Consider the following 22,159-nt stretch of genomic DNA (forward strand, 5'->3'; position numbering starts at 1 on the left):
TCTCTCAACCATGCAAATGCATGATCTAGCCATTCTGATATAAATGATGTACTGATTATATTGAATTACTTGGCCATAGGGATTTTAAGAACATAACTTACATTAAAACAAAATTACATAGGGTTTATATAGGATGTGAAAAAATAAGTACAAAAAAACATGTTAAATATAAAAAATAAAAAGTAAAAAGCATTGATGCATATATATTTGGGCTAATATAATATAAACTTCTCAAATTTTAAGTGATAAAAAGCTAAAAATGTTTCAGATTTCCATAAATTGCTAATTGCCCTTGACACCTTAAAATTCAAATAAATTTAGAAAGAAAAGTCAAAGTCAGTGCTGGAATATTATAGCAGTAAGCAGTGTCTACAAATATTTTGAGAAAATAACCCAATTTGCTTTGTAATGGATCGGATTGGCACGGCCCAATATCAAATAAAAAACCTAGGGCCCAATTCCATGCCCTCAATATATTGCTCAGTCCCTATTCTCGGTTACAAAGTAGCAAGACCCTCTGAAGAGAAACCCTAGGAGCTTGCGGCGGCTGAGAAGACGAAAGAGAGAGATGGCGACGGCTAAAACTGTGAAAGATGTTCTCCTCATGAGTTCGTTAAGGCTTATGCCGCTCATCTCAAGCGCTCCGGCAAGGTAACGCCTCTCTCTCCTCCTCTCTCTCTCTCCACTCTCTCTGCCTGTATGGATTTGTACAGTGCTTAGGTACACTAGATAGCTTTCTATTCCTTGTCCCCCCTCTCTCTCTGTATCTCTCTCTCCCTCTCCCCTCCCTCTCTCCTCTCTCTTACCCCCCTCCTCTCTCTTTCTCTCCCTGTATGTATGTTTAGTTGCTTATGTACACTGTTTATGTTTATACCTAATTTAGGATAGAACAAAGTGAATTGGCATTGAATAGATAGTTATTGTTATCATGATTTAGCATTTGTTGAAATTGTAATAGTTTCTGTGTTTCTTTGTGATTAATTGCTTTTATTATTGTAAAGATATCGAAAGTAGCGGCATTTTCTGTGATGTGTATGTGATGCCTGGACAGCTAGACTATTTCAATATTTTTTTGATGTGGTAGTTGTTATTTTGAATTTATGATGCTAGCAAATTCCTTATTTATGGTGTTTTATGTAATTTTTTGTTTATTTATATATATTAGCTCAGAAGGTGTTAAATAGAAGTTTTATTAATACAATGAAATCATAGTAAAAATGCACATACCTATAGAATGTATGTGATGGTTGTGGTGGTCTTATTTTTTGCCACTAATGTTGAACAGATGGAACTCCCACACTGGACTGATATAGTGAAGACTGGAACCTTCAAGGAACTTGCCCCGTATGACGAGGATTGGTATTACATTAGAGCTGGTATGATTTTCATTTTAATTGTTACATCGTCCTTTGACAGAACCGATCAGAACCAAACACCATTACATTTGCCGAGCCTTGAAATAATATTTACCTTTTCTCACTTTCACCAATTCAACTGCAGCATCAATGGCAAGGAAAATCTACCTAAGGGGTGGTCTGGGTGTTGGTTCAGGAGGATCTACGGGGGCAGTAAGAGAAACGGAAGTGCACCACCACATTTCTGCAAGAGCAGTGGAGGTATTGCCCGCCATATCCTTCAGCAATTGCAGACCATGAACATTGTTGACTTTGACAGCAAGGGGTAAGCACTAAACAAGTGACATATTAGCAGAGTCAAAGTTTCTTTCTGTTTCTAATTTAATCTTCAGTAGACTGTCATATGTTATGTTAAGTACTCTTTCAATTATTAGAAGCTATATGTGCTTTGTAGTCAAGTCACATAGATCCATGTTGATTCTGTTGCATTGTAAGTCTAGTGGTAGACTATTCTTCTAGGTGAAAGGATTTAGTTTTTAATCCTCAATTATTATGGTTCTTGATGATGGTAGTTTATTTCTTAAATCTCAAAACAGATTCCTTGCGACTTCTGCAATTCATAAATAGGAAATTGCTTGAACTGATTCTTTTTTTTGTGCAATGCAGTGGGCGAAAAATCACATCCAGTGGACAGCGAGATCTTGATCAAGTTGCTGGAACAATTGTTGTTGCTCCATGAGAGATGTATTGAGAGTTCATCTAGATTACCTTGATAATTCATGATGCTTTGGTATCTGGATCAAAATAGATTTAATGCACTAAATCAATTTTTCTCTTTTGCTGCCGGATAATTAGTAATATGAATGTGTTTTTTTCAAGTATGTTGACATTGTGATATGTTTGTTTCTGAGTTTTTTGTTACTATTTTGAAGAGCAAGGATTTCTTGTTGATTTGGATATATGCTCGGCTTTGTCATAACACCTGTTAGTTTGCATTCTTTTCCTAGTTATAATAAGCATTTAGTCGGAATCAAGTAAAATTACTTCTCACATATTATAGTTAATATGAGTTTGATCTGATAAAAAAGAAGGTTAAAAAGCAAATGATTAGGCAATTTGTAAATTTTGAATTTAGTTTCAATATTTCTTTTATGCTCATGTTCATATATACTGTGATTAACACTGTGGAAGAATACAAATACAATCCACATTTTGAGAAATAATTATTTTCAAGTTGGTGCCTACTTGAATGGGTAAAGCCTTGTCTGGTTTCTCCATTTACGTCCAACTAATGATCTCAAATTGGTCAAGAGCTTATCTGGTGGTTTTAAGTTCGATTTTACTTTTGGCTTACTCCTGAGAATTTTTAGAACATAAAGCAAATTAGCCTAATTAGTCAAAATAATCTTAAATCCACCCTAGGAAGAGAGATACCAACCATAATTTTCAAGGTTGCACATCTCAAGTTAACAACGGATATTGATCATTGACCAGCTCCTCTGATAGTTTATGCTGAGGTGTCTGCATGTACAAATTGATATGGTGCTTGAAAAATGTTAATCTATTTACAGTTGCTATGGTTTTGCAAAGATGAGCAATTTGTCATCTAATATCGATTATATGTAATAATAACGAACATGTCCAAGATTAAAAATGTAATCAATAGACATTTTGTTAGAGCATTGCAAAATAAATAAATATGCAATTAGTGTATGATGCCGTTTCTGCGTGATAACGAACATCGCTATGATAGAAAGATAGAAGTTGAATCTTACCCGAAAAATTTGATAAAAGCTTTTGTTAAACCCCATTTCCTTTTCTTTGGCCAGTATGTAGACTTAGTGCACCCTAATTGATTTCATTTTTAGTTTTTGAGGTAAATGTAAGTATTATAATCATATTAGATTTTTTTTTAGAAAAACGCTTCAGAATTATTATTTTTTTTAAAAGAAGAAAGATCATTTTTAGTTTATTTTCTCCCATTCATTTTTGCTTAATTTTTCTCCCACTTTGATAATTTACATAATCAACCAAACATGCCTAGGCTGTAGAGAAGATTAAAATATACGCACCTAACTTACTGCATTCATAAGAATAAAGAGTTATATTTAGGAAGAATCTGAATTTGTGCCTAATAGAATAGTAGTATGTTTTTTTAAAAAGTGAAAATTAACGATATTAAACTATGAGAGAAGAACGAAATATCAATTTTGAATTTATCCGCATAATTTATGAAATTGAATTTACTTGTTTACATGTGTTTCCAAAAAGAAGAAACAGGGGGTGAATTCGCTAATTGCGCCCGACGGGGAGAATAGGAATAACTGCCACGAAACTCAGAAGAGACAAAATCTCGTTACATTCACGCATCAATTTCATTATATCCCTGCATATATTTTGTATGCTTTCGTTTTCCCCCTTTGTCACCTTATGCTCTTGAGCTCGATTCTCTCTCTCTCTCTCTGTTGCCGAGTTTCGATTCTATCATCCTGTAATCTCTCTCTCTCTCTATATAATATCACACACACACACGTTAATTATAAATGTTTATCAGAAACTATAAAATCGACATGAGAATTTGAATTGATCCAATGCGAATATGAAATCATCTCGTTACATTTTTAGCAATTGTTATTGTATATGAGCGTGTGTTTATTTTATTAATCTCACATACTTCATAGCACAATGAGTTCTTATGATTCAGAAGAATGACTTGTTCACCCGTTCAATTAATTTAGTATTAGATTCAGTTATCGAATGCTATGTGTACACCTATTCATCTTGTACTTTACTTACGAGTTACCTAATGAGTATAGATATATGATTAGCATTTAAAATATTTACACGCTTTTGGAACGTCGTAATCAACATACATTTCTGCTTTCTTGATTCCGAAATATAATTAGATAGCGTCCTATTTTTATGTGTGTATCACTACATATAAAATGCAATTGCACAACAAGTTCCTACACTTAGTACACAATATTTATTTCTTGATGCTAATCCACTTGTGACTCAAAATGTATTAATTTGGAGTTCTTGTTTTTGAGTACTTGTGGTGGATATTCTATTTGAAGATCTTGAGTTTGTTAATTACATCTGCGGTCAATTTTTATGCAGTCCAACATTGACTGCTTTCTAATTTGGTACATTTGATTCCAGGTTTATTTTATCTTGAACATTGTAAAGTGGCACAGTTAGAAAGCCTTGTGGATGATTGCTAATGAAGCTGTTAACATGATTTGGTTCGGAAATCAGACTTGAAGTTTTAGCGTATCAGGGACTACGATTTGTTGCCTGGGGGCAGTATGGCAGTATAGCATATTAAGCTTGAACAAAGTGATTAGCGAAATATGTAGGCTAGATTTGTATTAAGTACATCTTTGCGGTGTTTGATGCGGGTAGATAATTTTTCAAAAATGGATGAGGATCGAGAACCTGGGTTTCCATCTCACATGGTGGAATCACGTCTTTTTACTGTCTCTTGCTTTGTTGCTGGACTTATAGGAGTCCTCACTATAGCCTACACTGCCTTCCAGTGGAGGAGAAATATCAATCTAAGTTGGATGAAAGCTATAGCCATATCAAAGAACCCCATGACGAGGAGAAAGGTCCCTGTAGCTCCTCATACTTGGATTTTGGAATCCATCTCCCGTGGGAGAAGCTTAAAGTGCTGTGTATGCTTGAAGTCAATGTCAGCCTCCCAGAATCACGGGCCAGTGGCTTCAGACAATCAGATCCACTATTGTAGCATATGTGGTGCAGCATCTCACGTTAGCTGTTCATCTAAATCCCAAAAAGATTGCAAACGTGTGTCTATGACTGGGTATGAGCATGTGATGCACCAGTGGGCTGTCCGCTGGACGGAGGTTGCAGATCAAGCTGACGAAACTTCCTTTTGTAGTCATTGTGAAGAGCCCTGCAATCGTTCTTTTCTTGGAGGATCCCCCATATGGTGTTGCTTATGGTGTCAGCGCCTGGTACATGTTGACTGCCATGGTAGCATGTCAAATGAAACAGGTGATATATGTGATTTGGGCCCATTTAAACGATTGATTTTATCCCCTCTATACGTCAGGGAAGTGAATAGGGCTTTACAGGAGCGGCTATTAAGTTCAATCACTCAGGGGGCCAATGAGATTGCATCTTCGGTCCGAGCTAGTATTAGGAGTCAAAGTAAAAAGTACAAACAGGGAAATATAGCCTCTGCTGACACAGGTAACAATTGTAGTATTGGCAAGTCATCCACGGAAAGTACAAGCGACGACAACAAGAATATAAACGGTTCTCATGGAATAGAGGAAAATTGTGATAGTACTGTAAGTATGGACAGCGGGGATCAAAATGAAAAAGGTAGTGCTTTGCATAAATTAGATTCAAAGCCAAGTTTTAAGAGAAGCTCCTCTATTAATGAGAAGAATGAGTTACAGTTGACTGCAACGGAACAACGATATGTGTTGAGTGATTTACCCTCAGATGCAAGACCCTTGTTAGTCTTCATTAATAAGAAGAGTGGGGCCCAGCGAGGAAATTCACTTAAGTTACGCTTAAATTTACTTTTGAATCCCATTCAGGTCAGTAGCTGGCTGAAGTGGCTATTCTTTATGTGAATTTAATGCATCTCTATTAGAGGTATATTTGTTATTTTCCTTGCAATGAGATTAATGACTTATCTGTAAGGTAGATCTTTAAATGTACAATTTAATATTGATAACCTTAGTATGTTGACACAGGAACTAATTTCATAGATTTTGTTAATATTTTTAACATGATATATAGTATTTTTTGAGTTGGGATATAACTTTCAGCAGAAAGGAAATTACAATATTGGAGTTTGGGTGCCTGAAGATCACAAAGTTTCCCCTCCAACTCTATGACCTTGTTTAAGGTTGATATGTGAAACTTTATCTATAAGGTCATCAATTTAAGAGTAAACAAGCAGTCCACAAATCATGATAAGGGTCCACTTTGTATATGTGTTGCTGTTGGGGGCATGAGTGTAGCCGAAGTGCTTGTAACTGTAAAATGATTCTTAGCTGGATTTAAAATTCAATAAAAGTAACTGTGCTGTTTTGTCAGTTCGCTTACCTTTTTAAGTTGAGTTGGTTGAAATTTATACACAGGTTTTCGAGTTGAGCTCAGGACAGGGACCTGATGCTGGACTATTCTTATTTAGGAAAGTGCCTCATTTCAGAATTCTTGTATGCGGGGGAGACGGCACTGTTGGATGGGTTTTGGATGCGATAGACAAGCAGAACTTTGTGTCTCCTCCTCCGGTAGCCATTCTTCCTGCTGGAACAGGAAATGACTTGGCTCGAGTTTTGTCTTGGGGTGGTGGTTTAGGCTCAGTGGAGAGACAAGGTGGGCTAAGCACAGTTTTGAACCATATAGAACATGCTGCAGTAACAATTCTTGATCGATGGAAAGTTTCAATTAACCAAAAAGGAAAAGAGGTCGAATCTCCAATTTTTTTGAACAATTATCTTGGTAAGCTGATAAGTATTATTTTCAGTTACCTAATATAGTATTCATGTGGATATCTTGGTTGATTAAATCTTGCATCGACATGGGACAGTAAATTTCTGATGTAATTTTTTTATAAAACTAAGCCAGGGTTTGCCCTAAATTATGGATTTGTTATTTAAAGCAACTATCTTTAAAGTTCTTCTTAGCTTTTCGTATGTCTATGTTTTTATGACAAATTAGCTTAAGCCAAGTCCGTTCTTTGTGAGCTATATATAATTGCATGATAGCATAGCCAAAATGATTTATAACAGGGTGCTCAATGCTCACATGATTAGTGAGGATACATCTCTATAAAAATTCATATAAATCGAACAGGGAGGTGCTCATATGCAGTACTAATAAGGTCTGTTCTTTTCGCTACACACATTCATTGTCACTGAAGTACAAGCGGCATACTATTGCAGGGGTAGGATGTGATGCAAAGGTTGCTCTTGAAATCCACAATCTAAGAGAGGAAAACCCGGAGAAGTTTTATAATCAGGTTATCACAAAACTACTGGATTTTGTTTTAAAGGATATACAGGTGCAACATAGAAATTGAAAAATTATTTGCATGTGCACGCTTTTCATCCTGTAGACCGAAGTGTTCTGCTCTCTTTATTATTATTATTGTTATTATTATTATTATTATTATTATTATTATTATTTATTTATTTATTTATTTATTTATTTTTTTAAGTAGGATGCAATACAGAGGCGTGACATTATGTTTTCTCTATAATTCTAGTCTACAAGATAGAAAGGTTACTTGTTAGCACTTCTTTCACTACTCCCTGATGAAGTATATGCCACAATTATGGTGAACTATGTGGATTTTAGATTATATATGCTTTAAGAACATGATCTGGTGTATTATTGTTTGTGCCATGTTTGTAATGATATTGTTTAACTTAAGAGAATGACAAATAATGGTGTGTTTTAATTACTCTGTACAAATTATTAATAGCTGAAGATGGTGTTAGTTGTTAAGTCACGCCTCATTGGAAAATCATTGTAAAAGTAATTTTGATTCTGGAAATTTACTGTATTTAGGATTTTCCATCAGCCAGGGTAATTTTGTAGGTTATAGAGTTTACCAAGGGTCCAGCTCTTGAATGTTAATGTCACTCTTGCAGTTCATGAATAAAGTTCTGTATGCAAGAGAAGGCGCCAAGACTCTTATGGATAGGTCATTTGCAGATTACCCTTGGCAAGTTCGAGTAGAAGTAGATGGTGTGGAGGTAGAGGTTCCTGAGGTAAGTGCAATTGATCTTTCATATCTCAGTAATGTGTATATTTTTGCTTCAGATTAGCTTTGCAATGTGACCTTTTAGCTTTCCTCATAGTCTCTACTTGACATTCACTACTTTTTTTCAAGATTCGGCTAAGTTACTACTGTATATCTGAATATGAATAAGTTTTCTTGTAAGTTGTCTTACCTGTTACAGTGTTAGTTCTGTACACTACTCTTGCAAATCATTTCTTGTAGAGCAATATTTCTACTCACCAGAATTAAAGATTATTACTATTCAAGAGGTTATATAATATTATAATTTATAGCTGGGTCTTCATTTAAATTTTTACCAAATCTGATATTAGTAATGGTGAAAAATGATATTTTGTTCGACTAGAATTCACTTAAATTCATTTTAGTTTCGATCTCAACTTGGACATGCGAAGTTATATATCATTAATGGCGGGCACCATTTCTTTTAGTTACTCTTATAACTAATTTTAATATATTTTCTAACCAACTCCTCTAGAGCTGCATAAAGTACATAATATGTATTTGAGATATTAACCCCTTTGGTGTATTTTTGCTCTGAATTGTTTTCTTCCACTCTGCAGGATGCAGAAGGTGTTCTTGTTGCCAATATCGGAAGCTACATGGGTGGCGTAGATTTATGGCAAAATGAAGATGAAACATATGATAATTTTGATCCTCAGTCGATGCATGATAAGATGTTAGAGGTCGTGAGCATAGCAGGAACATGGCATCTAGGAAAGCTTCAGGTAAGGGCGATTTTAATAAAATAAAATTCCAAAACTTGGCAAGGCAAGTAGTACTTGGAGAAACTCGTTGGTGAAGTTAGGTACCTGTGTTTTTTAAATTCTGATTTTATGTTTTAGCCTTGACATAAATAATATAAATTTTTTGTAACTTGGAATTTGTTATTCGATATTGTGTTATTTTAATTGTATAGTGATAATTTAGTGAACACTTCGCTTGATTTTTATTAGACTTGAATTGAATGAAAATAGTAATTGGTCCTTGCAAGAACTAACTTATTTACTACTTGTTGTGGCACGTACTCGTGCATTAAGGTTGTAAATCCGTAACAATTTTTTACCATGGGCATGCCTGAATATGGAAGTCCTTTTACAAATCGGGCAACTTGTAATTGTATCTTACAGTAATACATGCAGCAATAATACATGCAGCAGAATGAGCGATTACTTGAATAAAAACAAAAACTCTAAAAGACTCATAGAATTTTAATATTTCTATTAGTATATCATCTAGGGAGTGCGCACTCGGATATTAACATATTCTGTTTGATAGAAGTTAGAATAGACAAAGAGATCGACCTACTGGGGATTAAAGCCCTATGTTATTTACTTGGGGACTATTCAGATTTCAGATTAGTGTCATCAGAAAAAAATTGATGGCTGTTTGACTGGAACAGGTAGGGCTATCTCGGGCTCGAAGGCTAGCACAAGGGCAATCGATTAAGATTCAGCTTTTTGCTGCATTGCCAGTTCAAATTGATGGAGAGCCGTGGTTGCAGTCACCATGTACATTGAACATATCTCATCACGGGCAGGTTGCTTCTTTATCCAACAGCCCACTTTAATCGTGTTCACACTTGATACTTGGTCAGAAAGGAGTCTTTTAGGTTTCTTAAATTACTTTAGTTAGTATTATGTAGGAATGGAGGTGTTGAAAACTAGTCCTGTTTCACAGAAATAGTAGCATCTAAATAATTTAAAAGGAAATAAAATTTTAGGTTGTACTAACATGTTAGGTATGATATCTAAAAAGGAACAAGAACAAAGTATAATAATATCCCTTGAGGTTTCATAGTTCTAGTACTGACATAAAAAATTTCTCAAGGTGTTCAATCACGGAATATTATGATCCAAAACATACTTCCCCAAAAAATCATGCATTAAATCAGGTGATAAAATTGTATCAAGGAATCAACGTTGTCCTTGGCTTTTGGCTTTATGTGATGGCTTTGCAGGCTTTTATGCTGAAGAGAGCAGCAGAGGAACCTCTTGGTCATGCTGCTGCAATAATCGCTGATGTGCTTGAGAATGCTGAAACAAATCATGTTATTACTGCAGCACAGAAGTGCTCCCTTCTTCAAGAAATGGCAATGAAGTTATCATAGAGGTTCACCCTATGGATTGCTTTGTTAGGTTACTCTAGTTGCACTACTTGGTTTGAGGAAGAGTGTGTACAGTGACCACCCTCCCATGAAATCTCCCATCAATATTAACTATGGTGGTAACCGGAGCATGTTTTGTAGTTCAAATATCATGAAGAAAATTGTTGTAATAGGGTGCATCTGTGCATAGCCAAATTTCTATGAAATCGGCGTTTTTTTATAATTCTATTACAAAGAGAAAATCTGTTATGCTACTGTTATTTTGTTTGTTTATCTTATAGAAGTGCTTGGAGCATATTTACTCTTCAGGTTTTAGTTTCTCATTCCAAGTAAAAAGTACGTTTCAAAGAATGTATGATATTATATATCTGTCTGCTTCATTTGAGCATCGTTTTTTTTGTCTTTCATGTTTGTTTTTAGTTCAAACTAACTAAAAAAAATAAAGGTTGTTGGTAAAAACTAGTTTGGCGCAGTGACTTCATTGTGACAATGATCATTTCATCGTGCTAAAGAGAAACAAGTAGTTGTCTGTGTGTCTTAAATCAACTTAATTGTGAAGTATAAATCAAGGTAATCTCACACCCACCTCGTGGCATGCTGATTGAAGGCCTTCTTGTTAAGTATCAACACGTTTATCTCCTAACAATAATTTTACATATGGATGTACAGTGCAGTATAATTGTTCATACAAATCATGACTTTGGTGCTACTCAAACTCAAGGCAGGCCTTGGCAACCCGTCCAGCACGCTGTATCTCAACTCTAAAGCTTTCTTTATCAATAATTTGTTGCTACTTTCATGATTTATTGCTATGTTAGAATATTAGTCTTGGAATCGAAAGCTCCCTCTTTATTTTTGATAATTATTTCCTTAGTTTCTGTAGAGTATGGAGTTTCTCGTGACACGGGTCTTAAAGCACTTGCTTTATGGATATAGTTCTTATAATGTATCGAAACAAACCAATATGTTTAATTGAGTTTGATCGTATATAATTATTAAAGTATTTTCTAAAAACAATGTCGTAAACCACTTGAGGTCAACTGTATGTAATCTAACAACTGGGGTAAGTAATACAGCAACATCCAGTTCTGAAGTTAGGCCTGTCACATTTTCCATGAATGTAAAGGCCCTGTTTTACAAGTTAGAAACTGGTTTATACACAAACGTATCAATTTATAATTGAAAAAGTAGTATAATTTTCCCTGTTTTTTACTGAAAGTAGCTGCTTGGAAACGTGCTGAACGTTCTTGGTCAGCTTTAATTGACTTTTTGGCACCTTTGCTTAGTTTGTGAGGATTCCATACAAGGTAGATGTAGAGTACTTTTTGGCATATAAATACAGAGATGGAACCTATTTGTAAGCCATACAAGAAAATTAAGTTTCTCTCTTCTTTTTTCTATTGTATATTTTAGAGGGTGGAGATCCAGTTGGTGAAATATTGTTCTTTGTTATTCACTCCGACTCTCCGAGGTAATTAAGTTTCTGTATGATATGCATTTATGGATCTTGATTCTTGCTACTGTTTTCTTGGTATTCTGATAAGTTTATTATGTCTAGATGTGATCCTTAAATCTCATTACAGCACTGGTTTACATATATCACTTCTTCGAGGTTCATTCCGATCTCTGAGACGATGCATTTAGAAAATATCTGTACCGGGTCTATGCATTATAGAAAATAAAATGACATCTTGATTATGTTCGGATTGAAGACTTTTCTTCCGTGAGAGATCAAGAGTCCTCACATTTCCGGTCTTAAATAGGTTTCAAGTTCTCCATTTTTTTTAAATCTGTAGATCCTCGTTTATGTAACTTTCAGGTGATTCACTGTTACAGTAATTTCATGTTTTTATCAAAATGCCATACTACAGCTACAGTTCAGTTTATATTTTACTTGTGTTTTTTCTTTAAACATACACTTGCTTTTGAAACTCTGCAGATTCCTGGTTTTGTCCCAATTAAACTAAGTGGAAGAATAGATCGTTCTATAATATGCTCTTTTTTGTATAGTCTTCTTACATACATGAAGTTGTTTTACCATTCTACGTATTTAAAATGATGAAAATTTATATAATGCTTTCGTGAGTTTGATACATTATACATACCTTTTTCAATTCTAGAGAGAAGCACAGAAGACAATGGTGAAGATATGCTGCATTGGAGCTGGATATGTAGGTGGTCCAACAATGGCAGTTATCGCCTTGAAGTGTCCCTCAATCGAGGTTGTTGTTGTTGATATATCTGTCTCGAGGATCACAGCCTGGAATAGTGAGCAACTCCCCATATATGAGCCAGGTCTTGATGAAGTGGTAAAGCAGTGCAGAGGAAAGAATCTCTTCTTCAGTGTTGATGTTGAGAGGCATGTATCTGAAGCAGATATAATTTTTGTTTCTGTTAATACACCAACAAAAACACAGGGTCTTGGAGCTGGAAAAGCTGCAGACTTGACCTATTGGGAAAGTGCAGCCCGGATGATTGCTGATGTTTCAAAATCTGACAAGATTGTTGTTGAAAAATCAACTGTTCCTGTGAAAACAGCTGAGGCTATCGAAAAAATATTGACCCACAACAGCAAGGGCATCAAGTTTCAAATTTTGTCAAATCCAGAATTTCTTGCTGAGGGAACTGCTATAGAAGATCTTTTTAGCCCAGATCGCGTGCTTATTGGTGGAAGAGAGACTCCAGACGGGCAAAAGGCAATTAAGGCATTGAAAGCTGTTTATGCTCATTGGGTGCCTGAAGAGAGAATCATTTGCACCAATCTTTGGTCAGCAGAGCTCTCAAAGCTTGCTGCCAATGCCTTCTTGGCTCAGCGAATCTCATCCGTGAATGCCATGTCTGCGCTCTGTGAAGCAACTGGTGCTGATGTTTCTCAGGTGGCTCATGCTGTGGGAAAAGACACTAGAATTGGAGCTAAGTTTCTGAACGCCAGTGTTGGTTTTGGTGGTTCCTGCTTCCAAAAAGATATCCTGAATTTAGTCTACATCTGCGAATGTAATGGCCTCCCTGAAGTTGCAAACTACTGGAAACAAGTGATCAAGGTGAATGATTACCAGAAAAACAGGTTTGTCAACCGAATAGTATCCTCAATGTTCAACACTGTTTCTGGCAAGAAAATTGCAGTTTTGGGGTTTGCATTCAAGAAAGACACCGGTGACACAAGGGAAACACCTGCAATTGATGTCTGCAAGGGACTAATAGACGATAAGGCCAAGTTAAGCATATACGATCCACAGGTTACTGAAGATCAGATTCAGAGGGACCTTACACTAAACAAGTTTGACTGGGATCATCCAGCTCATCTTCAACCATTAAGCCCTGCCTCAAAGAAAGACATAAGTGTAGTCTGGGACGCGTACGAGGCGACCAAGGATGCTCATGGTATCTGCATTCTGACAGAGTGGGATGAATTCAAGAATCTTGATTATCATAAGATTTACAACAACATGCAAAAGCCTGCCTTCTTGTTTGATGGAAGGAATGTTGTGAACCCACAGAAGCTAAGGGACATTGGGTTTGTTGTGTATTCCATTGGGAAGCCTTTGGATCCATGGATCAAAGATTTGCCTGCTGTGGCATAATTTAGACCCTCAATGGGATCACAAGCTTGAGATGAAAACTGTGAGAACTGAGAAGTGAGAAGTGGTTTGGTTGTTCAAATTCATAGCTGAATACTTGTATTTCTTACTTTGCCATTTGTTTGTTGTACAAGCAGTCATCATTTTAGTTATATATTAAATTTACGATTTTAATGTTGATATATGAATGGTTTTCACTAAAAGGTTTCCAGTTGAGTAAAATAATTCAGCATTTACCAAATATTGGTATTATTATTATTATTATTATTATTATTATTATTATTATTATTATTATTATTATTATTATTATTATTATTATTATTATTATTATTATTATTATATCACATAAGCAGAAAACGCAATAGTTTGAATATGTGAAAATAGCGGGAAACAAGTTTTGTTTTGTTAATGCTTTCCATACTTAAAGATTATTTTTTTGATTTTTTTTCTAAATAAAAGAAAAATTTAAAGATGGAGATATAAGACAATTGAGACATAAATATTTTTTTAATATCTAAAAATTGTTTGGATTAGAATATGAGTAATAAATTTTACTGGAAAAAAAAGAAAAGAAATATGAGTAATAAATTTTAAAACCCACGGACCGTAATTGAACCAAAATGTTAATGAAAATGATCCATAATTTTAAAATTAAAAGTAGGGTAGCAATTTATTAAGGGCTCTCTTATAGAGGTCCGTAGAGAACCCTTATTAAAATAATATAAATACATAATTTATTTTATTTTTCATCATATATAGTTATAAAATTTAATTACCAAATTCAAAAAAATGAAGTTACACACTTTTTTTTATTTAAAAAATCATTTAAATTTGATAAAATAGTTTAAAATAATTATGTAGTAGAATGACAGTAAACTCACACTTATCCAAACTCATTTCATAGTAGAATCAAATTTAAAATTATTTTTTTTCAAATAAAATGTTTTATTATATTTAAATATAATTATTATTCTACATTAGCAACAAATTTGATGAGACTACAATATCAAGGGTTCTCTACGGTTATTAAAAGTAATATAGACAGCTTGTTATTAACTCGCTTACAATTGTATAATAAATAATATTAAATTTTATTGAAAAAAATAAAAAGAAAACACATTATCAACACATGGACGCCTATGTTGACCAAAGAAAACGTGGACTATATGTACAGCCTCAGCTCCTAATCTCATTTTTCCATTATACCCTCTACCCATCCATACATACTCAGCCGACAAACCAATTTATAAAGGGGCATTTCAGTAATTTACCACCCAATCCGACCCGTTTAGAGTCAACCGTGTTGAATTATATACACAAACCCTATCTCTTTATTCCCCGCCGCTTCAATTCTATTTCTCCTTCGCTTTCTCTTTCTATAAATCTCTCAATTCGCTCTCAATTCTTCAATTAATCTTCGAATTATTATCAAATTCTTTCAATTCGCTTCATTCTCTATCGATCGGTACCTTCAATTGTAAGTTTCGTTGATCCAATCGGATTCTAGATCTAGGGTTTCGGATCTTGTTTCTGCTCTTCAGATCTGACGTTGTCGTTCATAGATCGGTGAGTTTGTGTTCTTGAAATTCAATTCTCGTTCCCAATTGTTCAGTTTTTTCCGATCTATACATACATGTTTTATATGTGTATAGATCGATTTAGGTTTTGATTGATAGTTTTTTTGCGTTGAATACGCTTAGATCGGAGAATTAAACCCGTGTTTTTAGCGATCTAGGGTTTGAAATTCGTTAATTGTTATCTTCAATTGAATTAGGGATCTCAGATTCCAAATTACACTTTTGCCCTCTTGGTTATTTTTTTATATTATTTAAATTTAAATTCCAAAACTTTGTTTGACCAAGACTTTACTGTACGTGGTAAAAAAAACATTTTTTTTTACTTTCTGATTTAATTATCATCCTTTACTGTTTGTAATAAATAATTTAGCTCTCTTATTTAATTCCTCAAAAAAAAAAACTCTCATTATTTAATTAATTATTACCATGTGTCTTCGTGACGTCATGTCACAAAAAAATATGTAGTTAATCAAAGTGCATTGGTTTTTTTACAGGTAAGCATGGTTCAAAAGAGACCTTTGGCGGGGGATGATTCATGTGTTGTTTCATCGAAGCACGCGAAATTCGATCATAATAACAGACAACATTTAGTCTCGTTTCTCGAATTTCCTTCTGATTTGGGATGGAAAACTTACACTTCAGGTGAAAAGAGCTGCTGTAGACTTAAGTAACATCTATTGTTGTTTTATGTTAATTTTTAGGGAACTGTCTGCATTGATAAAATGACATGTCGAGTTTGAAGTCTTGTGTAAGCAATTGTACGATAAGAGATAGGACATATTAGTCTGACTAGTTACTATTACATATGATGTATTCCTGTTAATGTATTTGTACAAAATGTAAGGTAGATTGTGTTATAATTTTCATGTACGTAGTCAACGAAGTTCATTTGTTGTAATAGTGCGTATAGTTATCTTTGAGAAACCTGATTGATTATATTGGAATGTAAATTGTAATAGATGTTCTTGGTGTGTCTCTCCTGATTTACGAGTGGTAATTATTAAACTTATCAAATTCTATTAGTTGACGTATCCCGTAATGTGATAGGTAAAGGTTATGATGGTTCTGCAAATCATTTAGTTGAAGGTGATGTATATACTGAAACTCGCAACATCACTGAGCTCCACAAAGAGTGTGCTGAATATAGTTCTGGGGGGAACTCTAACTCCTCTTGGGCCAGCAGCTGCACCAGTGAAGATGATTTTAGATTTTCTGAGGCACCAGTTCATAAATCAGTTCCCTTAGAGAATGATGAACCGGATTATCCATCAAGGACCCTGGGTCGTTCTCGGGATGCATATGCTCGTCTTATGGAGCTTCCTCCTCAAAAATTGGTGCCCATTGGATCAGATTATCAAGCTGATATCCCTGAATGGCGCTCATATGGTTCCAATGATTCTGGTGTGAATAATAAGTTTTGCGGTACTTGTGTCACTCCAATGCCAGCTATGGAACTTATTATGTGCGATGATTATAAAAGTGGATATGGTAGAAGCATTTGTATTTGTGTTGATCCTGGCTCAATCACTTGTGTTAGACACCACGTAGTCAAAGCTAGAGAAGACATAAGGAGACTGGTTGGGCAGGAGTGTTTTGCTGGGCTGGGGTTGAATGAAATGGGTGAGGTAGTTGCTGAAAGATGGAGTGAAGAAGACGAGCAAATATTTGAAGAGGTGGTAATGTCTAATACCTCATCAGCGGGTAAGAACTTTTGGGACCGTCTCTCAGAAGTTTTTCCTTCCCGGACGGAAATGGAGATTGTTAGCTATTATTTTAATGTCTTTATGCTGAGGAAAAGGGCCAAACAAAACAGGTCTAAGTCAATGAACATCGACAGTGATGATGATGAGTGGCAAGAAAGTGAAGATGAATTTGAGGGCTGTGAGAATGATACAGAATCCGAAGAAGATGAGGATTCTGTAGTTGAATATCCTGCATGTGAAGGCATTCCTGGTTGGAATGGGATCAATGCTGGTTCATGTGAATATGGAACTGGAGTTGTGAAAGATACATCTCATCAGTACAATACTGATATTGGTGACCTTGATGGAATTTACAGTCTGTCAGAAACATGGAAGCATAACGATTACGGGACTTATCCTATGTTTTCCCCCTCACAGACCCTCGTGGATGTATGGGGAAATCATGATTTGAATAATCACTCACCATCTGGCACAGGTTCTGAACTTCAGGCTAGTAAAATGAAGGCTGGCCATAGCAAAAGTTTTGCTGCAACTTTTAATGGAGCGAGTGCTAAAGGCGGCCATGACTTTTTTCCGGGACCATGTGATGATAAAGTCTGGGGTGATGATAAAGTGTGGGATTTTGGATATGCACCCTGCCGTAGCAATGATGTTGAGTTTCTTTCCACAAGCAACGTGATGGAGGTCTTTGGAGTTGAAGATTTCATTGACAAGGCTAGAGATGATAAGCTGCATTAAATTGTTCAGATGACACCATAGACAGCCTAGGAAGTGAACCCATTTTTTTCTTCATATGTACATATATGTACAGTTTTGTATGGGCAGAAAAACTCTTTCTGTTACCGTAAATTGGTTTTCTCAAGTCATTAACCCCTGGTCTGGGAGACTGAGAAAATATAACAGGATTAGTTGTTGTAAACTCTTAGGAGGGCAGTATGACCCAATTGATAAAAAAAAATGCAAATATTTTGAATGATTAGTTGGTAGGCATCAGATTGGCATATTGATCATTGTATAGATTGATTATCGTTCCCATGTAAACTGTAATCCCAATGTATAATAAGATTAACATTTCTAGTTTGTGTACAAGTTTGAGTAGAACATCTCTTCTCTTCTATCATTCTATGCATGAAAGTCTAGCAGCTATTGTTTTATTGACTTCTGTGTTTGATTTTTAACCGATAGATGTTGTTGCTCAGGTTTAGAAGTATAAATTTGCAATTTTTTTTGAAGAGGGGTGGAGTCAGAGAAATTAGTTGAAGGTCTCTTGACAAGATTGGCTGATCACGTTATGCTAAGTCGCACGGCAATACTAGATAAGTTGATGATGCTGCAACGCTTACCCAATCATTACCCATTCGGCTACTTATTCATCTTTTAACTTGATTATTGGTATCCATCCTATACATTCCTCCGCTTTTGATTCATGCATGAGTTCTTATCACTTATTTGTTACTTTCCGCGTTCAAGTTTGTGAATCAAAACTCCTGCAATCAACATTGTTAGACTTAAGTAACATCTATTGTTGTTTTATGTTAATTTTTAGGGAACTGTCTGCATTGATAAAATGACATGTCGAGTTTGAAGTCTTGTGTAAGCAATTGTACGATAAGAGATAGGACATATTAGTCTGACTAGTTACTATTACATATGATGTATTCCTGTTAATGTATTTGTACAAAATGTAAGGTAGATTGTGTTATAATTTTCATGTACGTAGTCAACGAAGTTCATTTGTTGTAATAGTGCGTATAGTTATCTTTGAGAAACCTGATTGATTATATTGGAATGTAAATTGTAATAGATGTTCTTGGTGTGTCTCTCCTGATTTACGAGTGGTAATTATTAAACTTATCAAATTCTATTAGTTGACGTATCCCGTAATGTGATAGGTAAAGGTTATGATGGTTCTGCAAATCATTTAGTTGAAGGTGATGTATATACTGAAACTCGCAACATCACTGAGCTCCACAAAGAGTGTGCTGAATATAGTTCTGGGGGGAACTCTAACTCCTCTTGGGCCAGCAGCTGCACCAGTGAAGATGATTTTAGATTTTCTGAGGCACCAGTTCATAAATCAGTTCCCTTAGAGAATGATGAACCGGATTATCCATCAAGGACCCTGGGTCGTTCTCGGGATGCATATGCTCGTCTTATGGATCTTCCTCCTCAAAAATTGGTGCCCATTGGATCAGATTATCAAGCTGATATCCCTGAATGGCGCTCATATGGTTCCAATGATTCTGGTGTGAATAATAAGTTTTTGCGGTACTTGTGTCACTCCAATGCCAGCTATGGAACTTATTATGTGCGATGATTATAAAAGTGGATATGGTAGAAGCATTTGTATTTGTGTTGATCCTGGCTCAATCACTTGTGTTAGACACCACGTAGTCAAAGCTAGAGAAGACATAAGGAGACTGGTTGGGCAGGAGTGTTTTGCTGGGCTGGGGTTGAATGAAATGGGTGAGGTAGTTGCTGAAAGATGGAGTGAAGAAGACGAGCAAATATTTGAAGAGGTGGTAATGTCTAATACCTCATCAGCGGGTAAGAACTTTTGGGACCGTCTCTCAGAAGTTTTTCCTTCCCGGACGGAAATGGAGATTGTTAGCTATTATTTTAATGTCTTTATGCTGAGGAAAAGGGCCAAACAAAACAGGTCTAAGTCAATGAACATCGACAGTGATGATGATGAGTGGCAAGAAAGTGAAGATGAATTTGAGGGCTGTGAGAATGATACAGAATCCGAAGAAGATGAGGATTCTGTAGTTGAATATCCTGCATGTGAAGGCATTCCTGGTTGGAATGGGATCAATGCTGGTTCATGTGAATATGGAACTGGAGTTGTGAAAGATACATCTCATCAGTACAATACTGATATTGGTGACCTTGATGGAATTTACAGTCTGTCAGAAACATGGAAGCATAACGATTACGGGACTTATCCTATGTTTTCCCCCTCACAGACCCTCGTGGATGTATGGGGAAATCATGATTTGAATAATCACTCACCATCTGGCACAGGTTCTGAACTTCAGGCTAGTAAAATGAAGGCTGGCCATAGCAAAAGTTTTGCTGCAACTTTTAATGGAGCGAGTGCTAAAGGCGGCCATGACTTTTTTCCGGGACCATGTGATGATAAAGTCTGGGGTGATGATAAAGTGTGGGATTTTGGATATGCACCCTGCCGTAGCAATGATGTTGAGTTTCTTTCCACAAGCAACGTGATGGAGGTCTTTGGAGTTGAAGATTTCATTGACAAGGCTAGAGATGATAAGCTGCATTAAATTGTTCAGATGACACCATAGACAGCCTAGGAAGTGAACCCATTTTTTTTCTTCATATGTACATATATGTACAGTTTTGTATGGGCAGAAAAACTCTTTCTGTTACCGTAAATTGGTTTTCTCAAGTCATTAACCCCTGGTCTGGGAGACTGAGAAAATATAACAGGATTAGTTGTTGTAAACTCTTAGGAGGGCAGTATGACCCAATTGATAAAAAAAATGCAAATATTTTGAATGATTAGTTGGTAGGCATCAGATTGGCATATTGATCATTGTATAGATTGATTATCGTTCCCATGTAAACTGTAATCCCAATGTATAATAAGATTAACATTTCTAGTTTGTGTACAAGTTTGAGTAGAACATCTCTTCTCTTCTATCATTCTATGCATGAAAGTCTAGCAGCTATTGTTTTATTGACTTCTGTGTTTGATTTTTAACCGATAGATGTTGTTGCTCAGGTTTAGAAGTATAAATTTGCAATTTTTTTTGAAGAGGGGTGGAGTCAGAGAAATTAGTTGAAGGTCTCTTGACAAGATTGGCTGATCACGTTATGCTAAGTCGCACGGCAATACTAGATAAGTTGATGATGCTGCAACGCTTACCCAATCATTACCCATTCGGCTACTTATTCATCTTTTAACTTGATTATTGGTATCCATCCTATACATTCCTCCGCTTTGATTCATGCATGAGTTCTTATCACTTATTTTCTAAAAATGTTGATTGCAGGAGTTTTGATTCACAAACTTGAACGCGGAAAGTAACGTCGTTGAAACAATTATCATATCTAACGGAACTGCCTGAACGAGCCTGAGAATACTTGTCATGAGGCTTCGAAAAAACATGTGGCTCGGTGTATGCTTAATTGTTCCTTAACACATACACTTGTTTTATCTACAGAATTCAGTACTGTTTAGTTTAAGTGCATGATGACGGCCAATGAAGAAGTGACATGCTTTGATTACTAGACTACCTTTGCTTCTAATACCATCACAAACTTGATAAATTCTGATTAGGATCACTTGTCAGCATCTTGCACAACTAATTTCACTTGATTACAAATTAAAAGAAAAATTGTATATTTAGCAGCAGGTACTCTTTACAGATTATTTAATTGGACAAACTACATTTCATAAACAAGTTTCGGATAAATTGGAGGTGAGAAGTCCTAAATAGTATATCCAGAGGTAAGATTAAAGATTTGCATACATCTTAGAAACCCGAAACCCAAATAAACGAGTGGGATATAGTGTGTATGCCTGGTTGGGATTAATGGTGAACAATTCTAAGTGGAGGGAGAAAGCTATGTAAGCTAAGGTGACATGATAATATTAAATAACTTGGTTGATATTTGAGTAGAGTTAGGTTCAAGGTCACAGATGAGAAGGTCTATGAAGAAGAATAAAGGCAAAGGGAATCATATTTTAGTGTTAATAATGTAACAATGCGTGGAATAGAGGACAAGTAGTTACTAAACTTTAAACGGGAGCATTTTGTTTGCTATGCTTTCTCTTCATTACACCATCTTAAGCTATGCACTACTTAAAGTTTGCATAATTGTGTGTAACAGAGTGTCGTTTTATGTGATGGACCACAAAACAGGACTCCTGACTAAACATTTACCAATCATAGTTCTACTTCTTTAACATTATCAGAGGTTTAGGCTTTTTATTTAGGAAAGATGATGTAGTAATTATATGCAATGCAATGTCACCACAGATCAGAATCTCCATTCTTATATAATATCAATTTCGTTCAG

General features: G+C 35.5%; 4 protein-coding genes and 1 pseudogene across 4 annotated transcripts; all 5 read left to right on the forward strand.

Moving 5' to 3' along the window:
- Positions 1–553: 553 nt before the first annotated feature.
- Positions 554–2,314, forward strand: LOC141701364 (small ribosomal subunit protein eS19x-like; annotated as a pseudogene).
- A 2,295-nt stretch (positions 2,315–4,609) lies between these two features.
- Positions 4,610–10,627, forward strand: LOC141701363 (diacylglycerol kinase 1-like). The gene is made up of 7 exons (XM_074505032.1): positions 4,610–5,929; positions 6,479–6,842; positions 7,286–7,362; positions 7,997–8,116; positions 8,709–8,873; positions 9,548–9,685; positions 10,106–10,627. The coding sequence occupies exons 1-7, from the start codon at positions 4,751–4,753 to the stop codon at positions 10,253–10,255; spliced, it is 2,193 nt and encodes a 730-aa protein (XP_074361133.1). The 5' UTR covers positions 4,610–4,750; the 3' UTR covers positions 10,256–10,627.
- Positions 10,628–11,565: 938 nt separating this feature from the next.
- Positions 11,566–14,012, forward strand: LOC141701369 (UDP-glucose 6-dehydrogenase 3-like). Its single transcript, XM_074505036.1, has 2 exons — positions 11,566–11,723; positions 12,373–14,012. Exon 2 carries the CDS (start codon positions 12,391–12,393, stop codon positions 13,831–13,833), a length of 1,443 nt encoding a protein of 480 aa, XP_074361137.1. The 5' UTR covers positions 11,566–11,723; positions 12,373–12,390; the 3' UTR covers positions 13,834–14,012.
- Positions 14,013–15,141: 1,129 nt separating this feature from the next.
- LOC141701366 (uncharacterized) lies at positions 15,142–18,199 on the forward strand. Its single transcript, XM_074505034.1, has 3 exons — positions 15,142–15,396; positions 15,902–16,049; positions 16,455–18,199. The coding sequence occupies exons 2-3, from the start codon at positions 15,908–15,910 to the stop codon at positions 17,846–17,848; spliced, it is 1,536 nt and encodes a 511-aa protein (XP_074361135.1). The 5' UTR covers positions 15,142–15,396; positions 15,902–15,907; the 3' UTR covers positions 17,849–18,199.
- Positions 18,200–18,682: 483 nt separating this feature from the next.
- On the forward strand, positions 18,683–20,397 carry LOC141701365 (uncharacterized). Its single transcript, XM_074505033.1, has 3 exons — positions 18,683–18,713; positions 19,003–19,378; positions 19,494–20,397. The coding sequence occupies exons 1-3, from the start codon at positions 18,683–18,685 to the stop codon at positions 20,395–20,397; spliced, it is 1,311 nt and encodes a 436-aa protein (XP_074361134.1).
- Positions 20,398–22,159: the final 1,762 nt, after the last annotated feature.

This window comes from Apium graveolens, unplaced genomic scaffold (genome assembly GCF_009905375.1).
Source record: "Apium graveolens cultivar Ventura unplaced genomic scaffold, ASM990537v1 ctg3784, whole genome shotgun sequence".
NCBI lineage: Eukaryota > Viridiplantae > Streptophyta > Magnoliopsida > Apiales > Apiaceae > Apium > Apium graveolens.

Coding starts and splice junctions, on each gene's coding strand:
- LOC141701363 (XM_074505032.1), top strand. CDS start 4,751: ATGCGGGTAGATAATTTTTCAAAAATGGATGAGGATCGAGAACCTGGG. Junction 5,930..6,478: donor TACTTTTGAATCCCATTCAG/GTCAGTAGCTGG, acceptor ATTTATACACAG/GTTTTCGAGTTGAGCTCAGG. Junction 8,117..8,708: donor TGGAGGTAGAGGTTCCTGAG/GTAAGTGCAATT, acceptor TCCACTCTGCAG/GATGCAGAAGGTGTTCTTGT.
- LOC141701369 (XM_074505036.1), top strand. CDS start 12,391: ATGGTGAAGATATGCTGCATTGGAGCTGGATATGTAGGTGGTCCAACA.
- LOC141701366 (XM_074505034.1), top strand. CDS start 15,908: ATGGTTCAAAAGAGACCTTTGGCGGGGGATGATTCATGTGTTGTTTCA. Junction 16,050..16,454: donor ATGGAAAACTTACACTTCAG/GTGAAAAGAGCT, acceptor GTAATGTGATAG/GTAAAGGTTATGATGGTTCT.
- LOC141701365 (XM_074505033.1), top strand. CDS start 18,683: ATGTCGAGTTTGAAGTCTTGTGTAAGCAATT. Junction 18,714..19,002: donor GAAGTCTTGTGTAAGCAATT/GTACGATAAGAG, acceptor GTAATGTGATAG/GTAAAGGTTATGATGGTTCT. Junction 19,379..19,493: donor GTGAATAATAAGTTTTTGCG/GTACTTGTGTCA, acceptor CACTTGTGTTAG/ACACCACGTAGTCAAAGCTA.